This window comes from Gigantopelta aegis, chromosome 2 (genome assembly GCF_016097555.1).
Source record: "Gigantopelta aegis isolate Gae_Host chromosome 2, Gae_host_genome, whole genome shotgun sequence".
Taxonomy (NCBI): Eukaryota; Metazoa; Mollusca; class Gastropoda; order Neomphalida; family Peltospiridae; genus Gigantopelta; species Gigantopelta aegis.
This window is the reverse complement of record NC_054700.1, coordinates 5852974-5875247: the sequence shown is the minus strand read 5'-3', so window position 1 is coordinate 5875247 and position 22274 is coordinate 5852974. Positions and strand designations below refer to the sequence as shown.

Sequence of the window (22274 nt, the reverse complement as noted above, 5' to 3'; positions counted from 1 at the left end):
ACAACAACAACATAGGCCTACAAAAGAAAAAAAATGGTATCGACGTTGTGGCGTACTCTTATACTTAATGATTTGAGAAACGATTTAGAGCGCAACAAATTGACAAGTATCATTACGAACCAAATGCGCATTTCAGAAGTTTTCATGGATCTGAAAGACAAAATCTTAATACATGATCAAGGTCATATCTACAGAGTCGAATGGGCATTTGACAAAATAGTCGTTGATTCCATGAAACTTTATCTAGTGCATCGTCTATAAGAGGACAGTCACTCGCGAGGAGATCCTTTACTAGAAAGAGAGTCACCCGTCTTGCACCGCCATAAAGAGGACTGCCACTCATGGACTAGTTTACTAAATCAACACTAGCACCGGACGTAGCTCAGTAGAATAAGTACAGTTGTGATGACATGCACTCATGAATCACTGCCATAACAGGTGTTCGAAAAACCCACCGTGTGCAAGATTTCTGTGTGTATCATAGTTCAAACTTTATTAAAACAATGTTGAGAAGTCATCTATGATCAAAACTCGATAAAATAATTAAAATAATAAGACGTTAGCAAAGAATCACAAAAACATCTACTTGTCCTTCACAGACGTATGTGCTCGCAGGGGCTCCCAAATATTTTTCTTTTTAATGTATCTTCCGGACCCTGACTAGAAACCTCCCCCACCCCCCACCCCCAACGTTAAAAATGTCGCTCGCCATTCTAGACACACACGCACACACACCTCCCCAATGTCCTTCATATTCACCTGCTTAATTAATGTTGTTGAGTATAGTAAGAATTAAAGAGTACCTGAGAGTCCAGTGATGTCCATCTTGGGGAGGTTCCGCGCCTTCAGCACGACGACGCCGAGACGGTTGGCCGCGGGCTGGTAACACAGCGACACCAGCAGATCACCGCGGCCCTGGCTCCGGAACTGAAAATATAACAATGAAGATAAGACACAATTAGCATGCATGTTTATTTGATTGTCTTTTTTGTAAAAAGAAATATTGCAGAAACCAGATTTTGTTTTTGCGGGGTGTGTGTGTGTTATTGTGTGTACGGGGTGGGGGTGGGGGTGGGGGGGGGGTGTGTGGGTGGGGGTGGGTGTGTCTGCATGCATGCAACTACTTAAATGAAAGTTATAAATAAGTGTAAAAAACCCAACAATTTTCATGAACGTGTGAGGGGGGGGGGGGGGGATCTGCGCCTGGAAACACAATCAGTATGAATGTTTGTTTTTCATGTGTGTTATCTGGGAATAAAATATTGAAGAAAACATGCTATTAATATAACCGTTTGTAAGGTTTTCATGTTTGTCTGTTTGACTTCTGGAAAATCAAATTGAAGAAAACACAATTAATATAAATATTTGTTTGCTTTTCGTGTTTGGTTTTTTGTTTTCTTGAAAATAATATTGGTGAAAGCAGCAGTGTTTGGAATCAGTTGGGGTTTCATCATCGATCATCGATTATAATCAGTTGGCACCAACCGATCAATTTTCAATTACACATCGGTTAGAATAGTACAGACATAAGAGAGATTTGAACTATAAGGACCGTGCACCAATTGTCATGTTCTTCGGATCTCGACAATACAAACGACTGGTTTCACCTTTAATAACTATTAGTATTTAATTAAAAAAAAATCTTTATGTACACGTAAAAACAAACCCCAACCCCAACATAGTTATGTCAATTCCATCATCTAAACCGGAGGATCCATTACAGTTAATAATTCCCCACATAATCGATTAAGGGTTTTTGTAATCGATTTTCACATCGTAAGAGCTGGGATATAGACTATTGATATAACTATTTGAATGTTTTTCATATTTGTTTGCTTCTCTGTTTCTTATCCAGAAAAGAATATTAAAAAACCCTCTAAAAAAACCCAACCCAACAAACAAAACCCCCAAACCCCCCAACAAAACCCACCAACAACCAAAATCCCACACAATTATTAGGAATAAAAGTTTGTTTTTCATGTTTATTTGTTTGTTTGTCAGTTGTTATCTGGAAAAGAATATTAAAAAAAACCCCACACACAATTATTACGATTTTTTAAAAATGTTTGTTCATCTATTTAAACTGTCTGCCTTTGGAAGTTTAAAGTAAATTATTCGTGGAAATTCTGTTAAAAACAAAATGTCTTATTGATTAACATTGGCGAGAAGCTCATTCGTGAGGCGTCACATATAATATAGTTAGTTTCCAAGTCTAGACCTTTGCTTAAGCTTAAAACAGAAGAGTAATATGAAATATCGGTTTCAGATAAGTTGTGACATTTAGACGTGACAAGCACTTCCAGGAGTGAAAAAGTAGTCTGAATCCCAAACAATATCGTGTTACAGTTCTACATGCGCAGAGACAAAGTGCGCATCTCGAAAAAGCGAAACATATATCAGGAAAAGGTCACAAAATCAAAAAAAGACCCTCACATAGTGCCACAGGTAATTTGTGGAGATATCGATAACTATATTAAGCGTTATTTACTGGCAACGAAAACCATCTTAAAGTTGCATGATCACATTTGCATATTTTTAATTTAGTATAAAAATGTATTACTGTGTATATCCAGTTGTTGAAATGATTAGTATCATGGGCATATATTTTATCGTTCTGGGTTTTTTTTTTTTTTTTAATCCAGAAATATTAATCGTTCGCAGGATCAATTTCCCTGTGATCCACCTGAACAGAAGAGTGGATATATTGATATAATTGCACAGTAAAATGATTGAACCTAGAGTGATAGAGCCTACATCCAAAAATTCTTTTTTTCATAATTCTAAAAACGCACAATCTTTAGTCAATTTTTGGGACGATTTCTCCCCGTTTAAACATCACATACTTTAGCTTCTCTCCGTTACAATCTTATTTAAACGTGTGTTGCAGGTTTGTAGATTAATTAAACTTAGTGTCCATTTTCACGGGCTGAAACTAGAGTATGCGCCTTTAAGCTAAACAAGAAACGAAAGACATTAACAGTCTGCATCATACTGTACGAGAAACAGACTAACGAGCTAATAATTATATTAACTAGACCTGAGACACAAAACACATTGAGACGTCATTACAATATTATCTCACAAACAATCCCCTAGAGTCTCAGAATGATTTCTTATACTGAGAACACACGAACCATGAATATCCCACGAGTGTTCGATCGGAGTAAGATCAGGCGACTTTGAAGGTCAATCGAATCTGCCGCTAAAGACAGCACACACTTGCATAATATGAAACGACAATAGCTACCTACGTCACAAAGATTCAGTAGAGCTCTGAAAGGATTCCGAAGACTGCGAAGACATATTATATTAAATATAATTAAAGCGTGTTCGATGGAATTAAGATCAGATGATTTTGATGGCAAGTCTAATATGCAGCTACGAACTACCCGAGGCCATCAAGATGTACCATCGTTGTTTAGGGATGGCATATGTATACTTGACACAGCCTTTATGATACCACGTTAATGTTGTTTTCTCTTTAGGGTTTTTTGTTTTGTTTTGCTTTGTAGTTTTTTAAAAGGATTTTTATGTGGGTTTATTGTGTTATGGTTGTGCTAATTTCATTGGTTGTTTGTTTGTGGGGTTTTTTACGGGTTTTTTTTAGTGTTTTTTTTTAGTTTTTAAACAGCATAGATGTCTTAGTACGAAAATGAGACCCATGTATCCTATGTATTAATTCATTTTAATTTATCTTCGTGCGTATTCAAATTAAGGCCCACGTCGGCTATATGGGCTGTAAATTCAAACCAGGCAGTAATGGTTATTTCTTAGTGAAAAACAATTCGTATGTCAGTGGCCTTATACCTCTCCGTTGAGCTGTGACAATTATCTCTGGGTAGAAGGTAGCACTGGGATATGAACCTACGACATACCGGCCTAAAATCTAATGTCTTAAAACGGGGGGTGGGGGTGGGGTGGAAGGGGGGGAAACTCTGCCTCCCCTAACTCCCTAATCGCTGGCATCTTCCGACGTCTATTATTAGTTCTTGATAATTATGGTAATCTTTCCCAATTAGTTTTGCGCGCACGTAAATAACTGATTCGGCTTGTAGTTGCTAAGATCCTGTATGATCAGTTTAATTGTATTCATGGTTGATTTAATCAGTGTTCGATCAAGCGGCAGACATGCGCATTCACAGCACTAAACAGTCCGCATCGACGCGCCGCGTGTATTGCGCATAGCAAGGCACTGCTTCTTCCTGGTTAATCATACTTATAGTAAGTGTTCAGGATTGCGAGCGTTCGCTGACACTTGTTTTAAATTTAAGATGTTTACTGAATTCAGGCACGGCGGAGCAAACATAAAAATATATTATTGGTAGTAATATGTACTGTTAACAATGGACATCGGATACGTAATAAAAATAGCTGAAAAGGGAGAAGAAACATCAATTCACAAGCAATCTGATTAAAATTAGTACTACTAGTCTACCAGTAGATCTAACAGCATTGCGTGGACTCCATGTCCACGTGTTGTATACTAGTATAAACAGATTGTATGGCTATACCATCACGGTTTTATTTTTTTATGTGGGCTCTCAACATGGAATTAGTTTGATAAATCTTTTATACATTTTATTTCATGTTAACGTAATATTTATAGATTTTGTCTGTGTCGATTATTAATATTTTATAGTCTCTCATATCTCCATATGGAGTGGCTCAGTGCTATTTTAGATTTTATGGTCTTTTAACTGAGGTGAGACTAATAAACAATTTGTCTGTCCGTCCGTCTGTCTGCTTGAGATTTGATACGCTTAATAAATTACTCATTTTATTTGCCACACACACAGCTGGCTGCACAGTGGATGTGATATATCCAGTTTGACACATTTAAAAACAATTTGTTGTGGTTTGTACTTTTTGGTCGGATCCGGAGAGGAGAAATGGAGGTGGACCATTTATAAAGCGCTCTGTCCTCCTAACATCCGGTTGCCCATAGAATAGTGTGATTATATGTCGGGGAAAACATTTAGACGACTCCCGACCAGAGCAGAGAGCAAGCCATTATTCTTCTTCAACACATACATGATGCATTAGATTGCAATGCGATGCCATTAAGAAACACACCACGGAGATAATGCCCATAATGTCATTCCGTCACAACTAGTTGTTATAGCAACCAGAGATTTAAGAAAGATCGTCTAGTGTTGCCTTGCGCTAGAAATCGATTTGTTTAGTTTGAAAGAGATTAAAAACGAATCCGATAATTCTCAATGGTTTAATTAAATGGGGGAAAAAATGCACTTACCGGTATTTATTTTTTCTCTCCGAGATTTGGCGATAACACATTAGTTAATCATTTAATATGTTTTTTAAGTGCATATGACTTGTAATGAACAATACCTCTGCACTTTAGTTAATCCGAGGCTGCCAGTCGCAAATAGCATTCATTTCAACTTATTTTCGTGCTTATAGCCAATTAAGGTGGCGACAGCGGGTTTCTTCTCAAACTCTGTGTGGTCCTTAACCATATGTCTGACGCCATATAACCGTAAATAAAATGTGTTGAGTGGTGCGTCGTTAAATAAAACTTTTCTTTCTTTCTTTCTTTCGATTATGTATGTCCGTGTGTGACAAGTCAGGACGAAAATGTACGAGATTTTTTTCCTATTCTATATAAATATAAACATATGGCTTGTGTTTATTTATTTATTTATCTTATTTTAATCAGTTTGTTTTTCAGTTTCTGACAATTCAAATATTTCATTTACCATCTAACATTCCAAGTCGCTAGACGTAAATAACAAAATCTTCCTGGCTCATTTCTTGTCAGAATTGATCTTCCAAGGCACATTAAGTACTGGCAAGATGAAATGTAGGAAACCCCTGTGGACTCGATGATGGAATTGGATGAAATATGAAGGGCGTCTGTCACCATCAGCCATAATCATCATCACCGTGCAGACATTCAGAACGAGGTTCTCCAATTCCAATTCCAAAAAGGTTAACGTGCACATTCAGAGCAAGCCGTTGTAGCGCACGCCTGTCCTGGGCACAAGTACTGGCCTCGGCCGGTTCCTCCGTCCAGGACAGGAATAGGTTGGGGAGGTGAAGGAGGGACCGCCTGCACTGGCAGGTACAAGGGAGCACCAGCAGTCCAACTGTAGTTGGTAACAGGCGGGAGGTGGTATGGTGCTATGTAATTTGGAATGTCCCGTAGGATTAAGCCAAAGAGAAATGGTGCGCATTTTAATGAAGAAAGTTTGGCGCAATTTTTATGGTCGTTCTAAAGGTGAATGATAGGGAGCTACGTATGAGTTTGGATTTTAGTAGGCCGAGAGTAGCTCGTACCGAACGAGGTTCTCCCACTGGCGAAACCTATAGGCCTACACCGTCAACAAGATCGCCACAAAGAAATAATTTGATTGGCGACTTTTTGAAACTTTCACAAAGCGGATGTAAAGCCAGCGATCATTGGTTAGTGGAATAAACTGGACCCAAAGGGGCTCACTGTTGTCTGTCTGTATGTCGGTGCTAGTGATTTTCTGTACATGGATTTGTATTTATCCTGCTGTCAGCCTATCACTTTGTATATTGCTATTTCTTGCTGCAGTCAGTGCACCACGATTGGTACATCAAAGGCCGTGGTATGTGCTATCCTGTCTATTGGATGGTGCATATAAAATATCCCTTACTGCTAATCGAAAAGATTAGCCCATGAAGTGGCGACAACGGGTTTCTTCTCAATATCTGTTTGATCCTTAACCATATGTCCGACGCTATATAACCGTAAATAAAATGTATTGAGTGCGTCGTTAAATAAATAATTTCCTTCCTTCCTTCCTTCCTTCTGTATATTGGTCAAATATGAGGACTAGATAAATGGGTATATTTTTTGTCATTGACCAAACATGAGCCTAATTTACAAAGTCTGTTCATGTCTTACAAGCGGGTAACTATATAGATATATTTACAATGCTTAAACACATGTATTAAAAAATAGGCTTCGTAAATTCGGCAATATCTTTTTTCTGGACGGAATTACTTTTACACTAGTTATGATCAACAAAGACAATTTAATGTTGTATTGTTCAAACTAACTTATTCTTTTATTTCCAGTTGATGGTTTTGATTTTTAAAAACCGTTTTGAAGACAAAAGTGAAAAGTTGTAAAATAAAATGTTTTTGTTGTTGTTTATTTTGTTCATTCGCGGCATTCTCCATTCTAACCTTTCCAGCATAAAGCTGATATCTTAAGACAGTAACCAATTAATGATTATATATATATTATATATATATATATATATATATATATATATATATATATATATATATATATATATATACACACACACACACACAATTAGATGTACTTCAGTGTCCAACTTGCGTATCAGCGTGAATGCACATTCATTTAACTGGACTATTTTTTTGTTGTGAGCAAGGGTATGGGTGGGAGGGGGGGGGGGGGGGCAGACTCCTTCTTCTCAACACAGCTGGATCCGTGCCTGGTGCAAAACATACACAATAAATTATGAACCATGTACTCTTAACAATCTGCATGATTACTTTAACTATCGATCACCCGCCAGCCCCTATTTAAAAAAAGTCTGAGCGCGAAGTCTTCTGCACCGGTGCTCTACATCATTACGCTTAGCATTTTCAAAGACGCTGGACGAAAATTAACTTTACCAAACGACCGTGAAACATTCAATCACCGAAGGAAATTGATGGACTGGGCGGGAGGGAGGTAGAGTGGGGTGGGTGGTAGACACAGAGTGATTGCGAAAATAGCCCAGCAGTTCAGATACACGGATTAATCACTATAAATTACGGTATCTTGTCAGTAGATGTCGGGGTGCAAGTTTCTGTCTGTGTCTGTTTTTCACGATACAGTTCACTGGGTAAACAGACCGTCAAAATGGGGCTAAAATGCTCACAAGACATCGATAATTTTAACAGACACAAAAACTAATCCGATTCAAACTGCAGGGCCGTAGCTAGGATGTTTTGTTTGGGGGGCAACTGAGTAGTTAATAGTCTAAAACTCCTTAAACGGTTAAGAAGAGAATTTTCTTTAAGTTTCTATAATTGTTTCCGGATTTTTTTCCGGGAAGGGAGGGGGGGGGGGGGGGAGGGCAACTACCTTGCTTGCTATTGGCTATTGGATGTCAAACATTTGGTAATTCTGGCACGTAGTCATCTGAGGAAACCCAATACATTTTTCCTAATGGAATGGAATGGAAAAGGGTTTAACGTGCACATTCAGAGCAAGCTATTGTAGCGCACGCCTGTCCTGGGCACAAATACCGGCCTCAGCCGGTTCCTCCGTCCAGGACAGAAAAGGGTTGGGATGGGTGAAGGAGGGACCGCCTGCACTGGCAGGTGCAAGGGAGCACCAGCAGTCCAACCGTAGTTGGTAACAGGCGGGGGTGTGTGTGTGTGTGTGTGTGTGGTGTGTGTGTGTGGGGTGTGTGTGTGTGTGTGTGTTTTGGTGTGGGGTGTGTGGTGGCATGGTGCTATGTAATTTGGAATGTCCCGTAGGATTAAGCCAAAGGGAAATGAGTGCGCATTTTGATGAAGGAAGTTTTGATGGTCGTTCTAAAAATAAAAGGTATTTTTCCTAATGCAGCAAGGGATCTTTTATATGCACTTTCCCACATACAGGAAAGCACATACCACGGCCTTTGTCCAGTTGTGGTGCACTGGATGGAACCAGAAAAACGCCAGTCAGTTAAATGGATCCACCGACGTAGTTTGATCCTGCGACGCAATCACTTCAAGCGAGCACTCAACCGAATGTATGTTAAAACGCTGGAAGTAAATACATTAATTTGTCTCATAAAATATGTTATACAAACGGCTACAGGGCACGCGGGGTGTATGGTATTCGGCGCTAGCTAAAGAGGTACCAAAAAGTTCAGTTATACGTGACAGAGCAATCAATTTCGATCCTGCTTATTTCGTTGGTTGGTATGACTGTGTCGGCGGAATCATCAACCAAGAGCAGCCTTTTATATGTATTTAAATCGATAGCATACGTGTTTTTATTGCCGTATGATATAAATAATGAATAATGTTCACTATCGGGTGAAAAAATATTCAATAGGACTTAATTAACATAACCAGCTATATTTATATTTTAAAATATGGAGATGGTAGGTATTTTGTTACAAGAACTTGAATCTGCTTATATTAGAACATAAAATAGCATCATGTCATTTATACATTATTACACCACCTTTAGCTGCCATTATACATTCTTACGGCTTATACGCGATGTTATGCGGTCACAAACCTGTTGTCAAGGCAACTAGATTTCGAAGAAAGATCACCTAATGTTGTTTGTGCCGAAAATCGATTTGTTTGAATTGCAAAGGACAGAAATAGGTTGCCGTAATATAAATCATTAAGGATTAAACATATGGCTTGATCAGAGTTTTCCCCACTACTCAAATACTTCATATTTCGTTCTCAGCAACGGCAATAGGCTTTTAGAAGAAATAATAGGAAGCAAAAACCATAAGCTTTTAACTGTTTATGTTTAATGCAGGCTATTTTGTACTGTGTTCAGGGGTGGGTACAGGATTTTTGTATGGAGGAGTGCAGCTTTCAACAAGAGTACCTATAGTATTCAACAACATGCCAATATAAATTTTGTTTATGTATATATAGGCCTACATGTATATAATATTGTGTGTGTATATGTGTGTGTGTGTGTGTATATGTGTGTGTGTGTGTGTATGTGTGTGTGTGTATGTGTGTATGTGTGTATATGTGTGTGTGTGTGTGTGTGTGTGTGTGTGTGTGTAAAACACATAGCCTACGCAAATAATACGTCTCCATCTACTATAAGAAGAATTTGAGGTGGGGTGCGCATTCCCAGCACCCTCCCCTACAACAGCGCTTGATATTAGATAATTTCGCTAGGGGCGTGATTAACTCAGTGGTATATAAAGTGCTTGTATGAAAAGCGATAGATCGTAGGATCAATCACTGTCGATGGACAGACCGCCATGACCCCCCCCCCCCCCATTCCTTTTAGTGCTTCACGGCTGCTATTTCAAAAGCCGTGGAATTTACTGTTCTGTCTATGGCTTAGTGCATATAAACATGTTTTGCTGCTTTCTTTTCGGTATAAGCAGGCTATGTGGAGAAAGAATCAAACATTAGAGACTCTTATTTAATACCCCGTCGGTGGGCCCATTGGGCTATTTCTCGTTCCAGCCAGTGCACCACGACTGGTATATCAAAGGTCGTGATATGTGCTATCCTGTCTGTGAGATGGTGCGTATAAAAGATCCCTTGCTACTAAAAAAAACATGTAGCAAGTTTTCTCTCTAATATTATGTCATAATTATCAAATGTTGACATCCAATAGCCGATGATTAATAAATCAATTTGCTCTAATGGTGTCGTTAAACAAAACAACTTTTTTTTAAACTTATTTAATAACCGTAGTTTAGAATATACTAAAACAAGTATTCCCAATCCAAATGATGTCTCTACCGACTGAGCTAATTCGCAACATGTTTACATTAAACTAGAGTAATATACATCTAGTGTAATATACATCTAGAGTAATATACATCTAGAGTAATATACATCTAGAGTAATATACATCTGTAGTAATATACATCTAGAGTAATATACATCTAAAGTAATATACATCTGTAGTAATATAAATCTACAGTAATATACATCTAGAGTAATATACATCTACAGTAATATACATCTGGAGTAATATACATCTAGAGTAATATACATCTGTAGTAATATACATCTGTAGTAATATACATCTAGATTAATATACATCTGTAGTAATATACATCTGTAGTAATATACATCTGTAGTAATATAAATCTACAGTAATATACATCTAGAGTAATATACATCTAGAGTAATATACATCTGTAGTAATATACATCTAGAGTAATATACATCTGTAGTAATATACATCTGTAGTAATATACATCTAGATTAATATACATCTGTAGTAATATACATCTGTAGTAATATACATCTGTAGTAATATACATCTAGAGTAATATACATCTAGAGTAATATACATCTGTAGTAATATACATCTACAGTAATATACATCGACAGTAATATACATCGACAGTAATACCCAGGCAGCATTAAAGCAATATTATTCTGTCCTGTCCATTATTCTTCCCACGTAGTCGCTTCGAAACAGACTTATACGGTAATAACTATTCATAACACTGATCAATACACCAGGACATTTTATTCTGCTCTTCGTTATTTTCTGTTCACTGACGGCAAGCAGTGCATTTTTCAAAATATTAACCTAGCTTCCCGTCAGAAAAAGTTAAATGTAAAACTTTGTTTTGTGTAGATCACATTGATTAATTCATCAGCGGGTGTCAAAAATTAGATAATTCTGACACACAAGTCTCTAGAGGAAACTAGCGACATATTTTGTTTTTATTAGCAGAAAGATATCTTTTACATGCATTTGCCCACAAACAACATAGCGCATACAAAGGCCTTTGGTATACCAGTTGTGGGGTCTGGTTTTGTCGGCGGAAAAACCTAATGGATCCGATGAGAAGGTTCGATCCTATGTCTCAACCACCTGATAGGCGCCCTCTACCGGCTGAGTTAGATCCCCTAAACCCGTTTCCCGTCAGAAATGCTTGCAATAGGATACGACACAATGCAGAAAGGAATCTTTTCCAGTATCTTTATTTGATTTAGCTGACCGCTTGCTTGAGATGCTTGCGTCGCAGGATCGAACCACCTCGATGGATCTATTCAACTGATTGAGTTTTTTCTTGTTCCAACCAGTGAACCACAGCTGTGGTTTCCTGTCTGTAGGAAAGTGCATATAAGAGATCCCTCGCTGCTTTAGGGAAAATGTAGCGGGTTTCCTCTGCTAACTACGTGTCTGAATTACCAAATGTTTGGCATCCAATAGCCGATGATTAATTAATCAATTTGCTTTAGTGTGTTGTTAAACAAACAAAAAAACTTTATTTATTTATTTGCTTTCAAATACATCCATCAGACGTAGTAGCCATGCATGTTTGAAAACGACGTCTGTGGCGACTGTCCCTTCCCATGAGAGATGTTTTCTAAAACAAACCTAAACACTATTAATAAATCATACTATTGATCAAATAGCCTTTGTTAATAATGTTTTTCAGTTGGGTATCTTCATGAAGATCTAACAATGCAATGTTCCACACCCAGATAAGATTAATTTACTAAAGACTGGCCAGAAATGTCAGTATGGCTGTGTGGGGGAGTATACTTTAAAGAAACCCAAAGAAGAAAACAGCGAAGCCAGAAGGCATAAACATATGGTTATGGTTTCTCCTATTCATCCTCACCGGTCTTCCTTTCCTATAAGAGATCTGATCCGCAAAAAACAAATACTCGGTCAATTTTCAAATAATTATATTAGACTTATGAAACAAAACGCTGAGAAAAAACTCAATGGAATAAAATATGGCTGAAACACAAAAGTGGGTTGAGACCACTTTTCGGGTTTTTAACTTAAATGAATGTAAATGAAACATATGCACATGCTTTTTTGTGGGGTTTTTTGTTAATAGTTAATTAATTAATTAATTTTGCTTTGGAATGGGTGGTGATAATCCTGCAAACATTATACCAGAATTGACAACATGGATAAACTGAAATTAATACAAGCAAGAAACTGCTGGTATAGTAAAGTTTGTTTTGTTAAACGACACCACTAGAACGCATTGATTTATTAATCATCGGTTGTTGGATGTCAAACATTTGGTAATTTTGACATATAGTCTTAGAGAGAAAAGTCGATATATTTTTCCATTAGTAGCAAGGGATCTTTTATATGCACTATCCCACAGGCAGGGTAGCGAATACCACGGCCTTTAATATACCAGTCGTGGTACACTGGCTGGAACAAGAAATAGCCCAATGGGCCCACCGACGGGGATCGATCCTAGACCTACCGCGCATCAGGCATGTTTTACCACTGGGCTACATCCCGCCCCTGTTGGTATATTAAAGACTTCCTAAAGAGTTAAAAATGTATTGTTAATTATCTTTTCTTATCTTTGTGTCGATCCCAGTTGGTTGGCTCTTGGGTTAGTTCTCAATCCAGCCAAAGCATTGTATATCAATGGATGTTGTATGTTCTATCCTGTCTGTGGGATAGTGCATATAAAAGATCCCTTGCTCCTAAAGAAAACATGTAGGGGTTTCCTCTCTAAGACTTTGTCAAAGTTACCAAATGTTTGACACCCAATAGCCGATGATTAATAAATCAATGTGCTCTAGTGGTTGCGTTAAACAAAACAAACTTTAACTTTCTATCATTGTGATACTAAAGGCGAGGTCACACGACACGATTGCCTCGAGGCTCGCACGAGAATAGCCGATTGCATAGCAACCGATGGAATCGTAATATTTGTCTTGTCACAAGCGACAATTCTCGTACGGACACTCGTATCGTGTGGCGGCGCCTTAAGACGTTCAGAGATTTGAGTGACAGGTTCAAGATTGACTCCGTTACGTCAGTCCATCATCGACACGTGTCCAATATTTACTCACGTGTTCCGAAATAGACAAATGAAATTATTTCGCAAATCACAAGATCAATTTCAATTTATACCTTACTAGCGATTTCGGCTTAACTACATTTCCTATCATTACGATGTAATTTAATAGTTGGAATTTACATTGTACAAAGTGTATTAGTGAACAAAGAAAGAAAATAAGAGAAAAGTGAATTTATCTTTCTTCATTTTGTAAACGTGCACACAAGCATGAAGGTCAAATCCATATTATAATTTTTTCCTTTGCTGTTTTTCTTATTCAGTCATTTCTTTTTTTCTAAATTCTTTTTCGGGAACAAATATTAAAAGTACCAACGACATTTCAAGATGCTATCTAAAAGTTGCACAATGGCGGATTCCCACCAAAATTATTTATAAACTTTTCCTTTCAAAACGTATTCTTACACGCCCGTTAGTGAGAACACCATGTGTTATTTATAATAACACATACTTGTTTACACATGTTCGTGTGTTAACAGTTTTAAGACATACGACTGGCTGCTCCTAGGTGATGATCAGGTCACCGAATGCCATATATCCAATGAAAAACAACACGATGGAAATCGATTACACTGTGGCGTATAGTTAACCTGACAATCATGTGTCTGTGACGCGTAAATTAGCTACAAGTGCAAAGGATTGTAAATGTCTTTTAGTCGAAATAGATGTTAAAATTTGCTTAAAACTTGGTTTTTGAGGATATGTAAGAGTAGAATTATACATTCGTGTCCGTTACATACCATTTATCTCACAACTCGTTGTTTAAAAACGTATCAAACCTCTCGCTCGTTAGATTAAAACGACTTGTGAGATAAATGGTATCTAATGACCACTCATGTATTATTCTTTATTTATACAAATTACAACTATATAATTTAATTTATAAGTAGAAAAATGTATTACTGGAAAATCTTTTGCGGAATTGGGCGCGTTCAGTTATGCCGAACACTTCATAACGTTATGCCACGTGGATGCTGCCGACAAGTTCGCTGTATCTATGCAGCTCATCTGTGTCTGAGACGACCCTATTCAATCAACTTGCCAGTGTGTGTGTGTGTGTGTGTGTGTGTGTGTGTGTGTGTGTGTGTGTGTGTGGATTCGCCGATTTCAGACGATGTTTTGTGATAAGACCGGAATCTATTCGTACTGAACGTGACACGGAGTGTGGAAGCACATATTAATATGATATTCTGGGTTATTTATGTAAGGATTATACATATGATAAATTCATTTGTAGTTATTCATAACAAATAAATGTAAAAAATTAGCGAAATATGGCAACTGTAACTATGATATATCACCGTTAGTAATATTATTCAACTATATGCACTAAGGAAAAAACATCAACACATTTTAATTACGGTTATAGGACGTCGGACATATCGTTAAAGACCACAGAAATAATTAGAGAGGAAACCCTCTTCAACCACTCTAGGAAATACTCTTTCCGATTAGCAAGAAGGGGGTGTTTTATATGCATCATCACACAGACAGGATAATACATAGCACGATTCTGTTACACCAGTTGTGAAGCACTGGCTGGAACACAGCATATCCCAAAGGTCTCACTGACGGGTATCGATCCTCGACCGACCGCCCATCAGGCGATCACAAGCACCACGACTCCTCGTACTCTAAAGTCGAATTCTGTCGACATATTATATCAGTATCCAACCAATATGTCGGCTTGACATCGGAATAAAACAGCGATGGTCGGTAGATAATTAGGCGTTTGTCAAGCATTATCAAAATAATACGGTGTGAACAATGACAAGACTTGAGTTAAACTCCCAGGAGACATCTGACAAGAGTGAAACAAACACAGGTCAATAACTGACATATCAGGCGAGTGCGAAACAAAAACAGATCAATAACTGACCCGCGTGGATTGAAAAGCGTGGGCATTGATATTGGTACCGCGATGACATTTGTCTGTGCACTGTGATGACGTAGAATTCAAGTGATGTCAACTCATATTTACAAACAGAAGAGATGATACGAAAAGAAGGGAAGAACTATCACATAGCTGTTCCTAAAATGATTAATTAATAGTTTATATGTGTTCGTGTATGTGTGTTTGGGAGCATGTGGGGGTGGGTGGGTCGTTCGGTGTTATGTGTGAGCGTGTGGGGATGATTCTGTATTGTTATTTTACAGGCAGTTTGTTTATGGGGAAACTGATAAAATACAAATAATAGCTACAATATAATTTACTTTTATGAATGATAAGGGTTAAAACACATCACTTACCAGTGGTCGTATTTAGAACTGCCTTGATATCAAAAAGTCATAACTGTACTATGAACATGTGGATGGATGGATGGTTACATGGATAGATTGAAGGATTGATTGATTTATGGAAGGAATGATGGTTGGATGGATAGATAGAAGGATGAATTGATTAAAAGATAGATGGATGGAAGGACTGATGAATGGATGGATGGATGAATGATGCACTACTCCCTCGTCCTTGTGTACATGCGTTGTTCCCGTTACCTCCAAAAACTCGTATAGCGATTACGTATCGTGGACTTTTTCATGTGTTAATTTTGGAACTACATATAACCTATAACACCAAAACACTGTCAGATCAAAAGTGCTTACTTCCTTTTGATGTGATGCGCGCGCATCTCGGCGATGTTTTGACTGGGTTATTAACTAACTGGGTCTTGTGTTGTCCGTAAACAATTACACGAAACAGCTATTGACGAAGTAATAAATCGATATTCTTGGAGGTTGATTTAAATCACAACACAGCGCTAAATTTGCTAGGGAGATTAAGGCTTGTAGTGGTGAAATCGATTTCGCGTCAAAGTGTAAATGGCGCTGAGTAACCCCCCAATTCTCGTGCGCCGTGACTGCGATGTGGCAGATACGTTCTATTACATTTTCTCTTAAATTTATTTTTAAGGACTGTCTGCATTTCTGCAGATTGACATTTACTGACTGACTGCTATTTCGTTTTATAGCATTTAAGAAGTGAGTGCTGTAACAAATTTACAGAACTGTTCTACATTTAAAGACTGGCTGCTATTTCGTTTTATAGCATTTAAGAACTGAGTGCTGTAACAAATTTACAGAACTGTTCTACATTTAAAGACTGGCTGCTATTTCGTTTTATAGCATTTAAGAACTGAGTGCTGTAACAAATTTACAGAACTGTTCTACATTTAAAGACTGGCTGATATTTCGTTTTATAGCATTTAAGAACTGAGTGCTATAACAAATTTACAGAACTGTTCTACATTTAAAGACTGGCTGCTATTTCGTTTTATAGCATTTAAGAACTGAGTGCTGTAACAAATGTACAGAACTGTTCTACATTTAAAGACTGGCTGCTATTTCGTTTTATAGCATTTAAGAACTGAGTGCTATAACAAATTTACAGAACTGTTCTACATTTAAAGACTGGCTGCTATTTCGTTTTATAGCATTTAAGAACTGAGTGCTATAACAAATTTACAGAACTGTTCTACATTTAAAGACTGGCTGATATTTCGTTTTATAGCATTTAAGAACTGAGTGCTATAACAAATTTACAGAACTGTTCTACATTTAAAGACTGGCTGATATTTCGTTTTATAGCATTTAAGAACTACAGAACTGTTCTACATTTAAAGAGTGCGTTTTACAGCATTTAAGAACTAACAAATTTACAGAACTGTTCTACATTTAAAGACTGGCTGATATTTCGTTTTATAGCATTTAAGAACTGAGTGCTATAACAAATTTACAGAACTGTTCTACATTTAAAGACTGGCTGCTATTTCGTTTTATAGCATTTAAGAACTGAGTACTATAACAAATTTACAGAACTGTTCTACATTTAAAGACTGGCTGATATTTCGTTTTATAGCATTTAAGAACTGAGTGCTATAACAAATTTACAGAACTGTTCTACATTTAAAGACTGGCTGCTATTTTTTTCATTGTACACTATTTTGCATCATTCAAGAGCTGTTATTTCTTTACAGCTACAGTTTGTTTTTGGTGTATGTGTGGGTTTTTGTGGGTTTTTTGTGTTTGTTGTTGTTTTTTTGTTTTGTTTTGTTGTTGTTGTTGTTGTTGTTTGTTTTTTTGTTTTTTTTGTTTTTTTTTGGGGGGGGGGGTTGCATAACTTTATGACTGTTATTTTTATAGTTTACAGGATTTGGCTTCCGTTAAGGACTGCCTATTATTTCTGTAAAACTACAGAATTGTGCATCATTTTAAGGACTGTGTAATATGAAGTTTCTGAGGTTTATACAATTGTACATTATTTATGACTGCCTGTTATTTCGTTGAAGAAGTTACTTTCACTTTATTATTGTTAAGAATTCACTGATTCAACCTTAGTGTCGGTCATACAAATGACGACACCCATATCTAGATATTGGTCCCTGGCCAAGCAAACCGTGTGTCTCGGCATACCTATGTCATGGCACTACCACTGGTCCAAATACTAAATTTAATAAAACATTAGAACAGATATAGTTCAGACAAGATACTGCTTTAAAATATTTAGTTGACGACGCTGTGACTACTGCTGCTACTACTACTGCTACCACCACAACCACCACCACCACTACCACTACTACTACTACGACGACTACTACTACTAACACTAGTACTACTACCATCATCACCATCACCATCACCACCTCCACCACCACTACTACTACTACTACCACCACCATTACTACTACTACTACGACCACCACCACCACCACCACCACTACAAAACATTTTTTTTTATTATTATTTTTTTTTTTTTACCTTCAGATGTCTAGCCGAAATCTCTCGCGTGAACGTCACTTCCTTCTGGCCGACCTCACTCCCGGCAAGCGGATGGATGATCTCGCCGATTATCTCGTCTCGCGAGAACCGGTCGAAGCTGAGCACGACGAAGTGGAGCGTGATGCCCTGAAGCTGGTTGGCGTTGATGCCGAAAAACGTGAACGTCTCGTCGTACACCGGGTTGAGCGTCTTGCGCAGCACCCTCGTCTTACACTTGTGTTTCTTCTCAGGCAGCAGCTGCAGCTTGATGTACGGGTCGCAGCCGCCGAGCGTCGGGTCGCGTGGCGGCAGCTCGGTGGCGTTCGAGATGGTTACGAGCAGCGCCGTCTTGTTCGGGTCGTAGTCGACGGAGAAGTTGACGAATCCGAGTTTGACGGGTCTCTCGTCGAGCGGCTCTCCACGCATCACCTCTTCTTTCTCCGGGGTTGCCCCATCCTTCTCATTCTCAACGTACACTTCTGACTTGATGGCGCTGGGGTCAATCCCCGTCTGGGTGAAGCCGGGGGAGGGCATTTTGTGGAGGAGTTTCGATTCGCCGTCGGGCGGCGTTATGGGGCTCGTGCCTTTAGATTTCATGATCTTGCTGCTACGGACCGGGGTGCTCTTCTTCATGCTGCCAGAGTTGCTCTCCTGCAGGCCTTTCTTGATGGCGGAAGAGAGTCTGTTTTGCGCATTGCGCATTACGCGGCGTCTGTAGCACTTGTACGCGACGGCCGTGATCGAGATGAGGAACACGATACATCCCACACAGATGCCGGCAATGGTCGCGCCAGATACTAAAAAACAAATAAACACTTGATTAAAAAACCCATTAAAGTGACAGACCCTAGTTTTTAAACACTACGGGAAATATTTCACTATTACAGCCAATTTTGATAATTGAAATCAGGCATTGTTTAGATTATCCCATTTCCGTTGATCCGACGTGTTTCTGGTCATTCAGCCCTAACTTCAGCCAGCGAACGTTTCGCTAACGTTCGCGAACTATTTGATTGGTTCCCGGCGTGGCTATTTGGTTTAACGTGAAGCGCATAAACCAGTCTAGCGGACGTTTTTCTGCTCGGTCTGGCTGAACGCAGCCCTGGTGTTTCTAATACCACAAAACACATTTTTCATATTTTAAAAAAATGCACGTACCTCTGAGAAGTAACGTTTATGGTGACGAGCTCTATAGTCTATTTCTTAAGGTTATTAACCCGTTTTAACGTCACAAACTCTTGGTTTACTCTGTTGTAACTTTATCCAAATGTGTTAAGGTTTGTAGATTAATCAAGCTTAATGTCCATTATTTGATAAATGGCCACTGTTATCTAGTAAAACCTCTTTCGGAAAATTTACTTTCTTGACTAAAACACATGCAGATTATTTTGAAGAACGAAAGAAGATCTTTTGAAAACAAGACTATTTATTTTTCGCCATCAGTTATAGTCATATTCTAAACCAAACTCATTTTCCCATTTAGAGATATTATTATGTTGGTAAAACAAAAGTTGCGCCCATATACTTGTTGTTAAAACACCAGCCTGAAGCTGTATCCTCACCGGACGCAGACGTGAGCTGTTATTTTAGAAATCATTGCTTCCAATTGCTGCATCCTAACCGAACGCGTGCGACACAACATAATTATCTGTCGCGCCGTTCGCGTGCGGTTAGGATACGGCGATTGAAGTCAATGATTTCTAAAATAATCGCTCACATCGCTCGCGTCGCTCACGTACGGTTAGAATACAGGTTTAGAATACAACTTAAGATGGTTCCAGTACACAATAATCCAGATGATTTTTCATTCAAATTTCTTTCTTTTTTTATATCAAAGTGATCACTAGTCTAAACTGCCGCTACTGTCAGTAATCCGCTGAAACATATTTTTGCATATATTTTTCTATTGTATACAATTTCAGTCCATACATGTGCATGAAAGATTGCAAGGCTAGATAAAAGTAGCCACTGAAATAACTTCTTTCTATTAAATTTTCTTCTTGGACTTCCCGAAAATAGAGGTAAAACACATTATTGTAATTTTGACAAAATAGTATCCACACAAACTACATTCGTATGCATGCATATATAAAACCACGACATATTGTAATAATAATAAATATGAATAATTTAATGTCAAAATCTATTTTCACAGTCAGAACGAACCCTGTCAGACATAAATGCAAACTGATCTATATGTTGTTCTGCGTAAGATGAGTAGACCTGTCTGTGATTATGTGATCTGGCAAAATTGTAAAACGATATTGAGAATGTGAATAAAATATAAACAAAAACACATTAAACTACACAGAAACAAAAGAAACGAAATATAAAACAAAACTAAAAAGACAACAACAAAAACCCACTCGCATTCCCACCAAACAAAAAATACACACACAATACATAACAAACAGACATTCAGTTCTGAACCAGTTTGCTTTAAACTAAAAAAAACCCCAAAACAATAATAATAAAATAATAATAAAAACAGTCAGTAATATACATTGTAGTTATATATCAGAAGGCATAAAAATAAACATAAGATGATATTGGATTTCACACTGCAATAAATGTTGGAATGATGTTTCTTTATTTGAAAACCATAACATAAGTAGTTGCATAATTCTGTCAAAAGAAGAAAAAGAAATGACAGGCTTTTAAAAATTACTTATCTCTCTCTCTCTCTCTCTCTCTCTCTCTCTCTCTCTCTCTCTCTCTCTCTCTCTCTCTCTCTCTCTCTCTCTCTCTCTCTCTCTCTGTGTGTGTGTGTCTGTCTCTGTCTCTGTCTGTCTCTGTCTCTGTCTCTCTCCCTCCCCCCCCCTCTCTCTCTCTCTGTGTGTGTGTGTGTGTGTGTGTGTGTGTGTGTGTGTGTGTGTGTGTATGTGTATATATCTGCTGTTTGCTGTTGTGACGGTCTGTTTGCTGTTTATTTGGTGTTATAGTGGGTTAGTTGTGTGTTTGAAGCAGTTAATTTGTTAAAGAAATCGTGGGGTACTGTAAGTTAAAACAAATATCATATATTCAGCCGGAAGATCTTTCTCCTTTTCATAGCATTTATTTGCACGCATATTAGTGCGTATGTATAAACAATTCTCGAATGAAAAATCGTTTTCAAAATTTGTTCTATATAATTCGCATCTTCGTTTTATCGCTTGGTTTAATAATCAAGACCATATTTCTCTTCTTTGACATTTATCGTTTGGTTTGCTCTAAAACACATAACAGCTAGCGTCGCAAGGTTCACAATATATCAATACTTGGCTTGACACTTTTGTGATCGATCGTCCTCCACCATCAAATTCCAATTGATACGTCACTGGTTGTCATGGAAGCATTTCCTAATATAGTGATTGAATGAATTCGATAGCCCATCTCTCGCAATTCATTTACGGTGTCAGAGCCTTTAAGAATATTTACCCATTCGCCGCAGTTCACTATACACGGTTCCCGCGGTGAAGGGAAAGCTTTGGCTTTGGGCGCATCTCCGGCGAATTGGCAAATCAAGAATTTATTTTGCATCATCACGTTTCACAGAGAGCCATCCCGATTCGTTTGAAAGATTATTCGACATTTGGGACGAATTAACATGCACGTCTTTGATCAGTCGAGGTATTTGGCGTTAAAGTTTGTTTTCTTTAATCACCACCAGAGAACATTGATTTATTAATCATCGACTATTGGATGTCAAACATTTGGTAATTCTGACATCTGGTCTAAGAGATTAATTCCGGTACATTTTTTCCATTAGTTGCAATGAATGTGTTATATACACCATCTTACAGAGATAACACATTCCATGGCCTTTGATATATCAGTCGTGGTGCACTGTCTGGGACGAGAAATAGCCCAATGGGCCCACCGACGGGGATCGATCCTAGGCAGACCGCGCACCAGTCGAACGCTTTGCCACTGGCCTACGTCCCATCCCTCGAGGTATTAGGTCTACATATCGTTGCCATATAGCCAGGAGGCCACAGATGACAGTTGTCTTCCCATTTC

The 22274-nt window shown here is 38.1% G+C and overlaps 1 protein-coding gene across 1 annotated transcript in view; it reads right to left on the bottom strand.

Moving 5' to 3' along the window:
• The window catches only part of LOC121380435 (synaptotagmin-11-like), a 33971-nt gene that overhangs the window by 6991 nt on the left and 4706 nt on the right, over nucleotides 1-22274 (bottom strand). Inside the window, exons 2-3 of the mRNA XM_041509252.1 lie at nucleotides 18276-19072; nucleotides 804-927 (exon numbers count right to left, since the gene is read on the bottom strand). Of these exons, the coding sequence (XP_041365186.1) occupies nucleotides 804-927; nucleotides 18276-19072 (921 nt within the window). The remainder of the gene's footprint in view (nucleotides 1-803; nucleotides 928-18275; nucleotides 19073-22274) is intronic.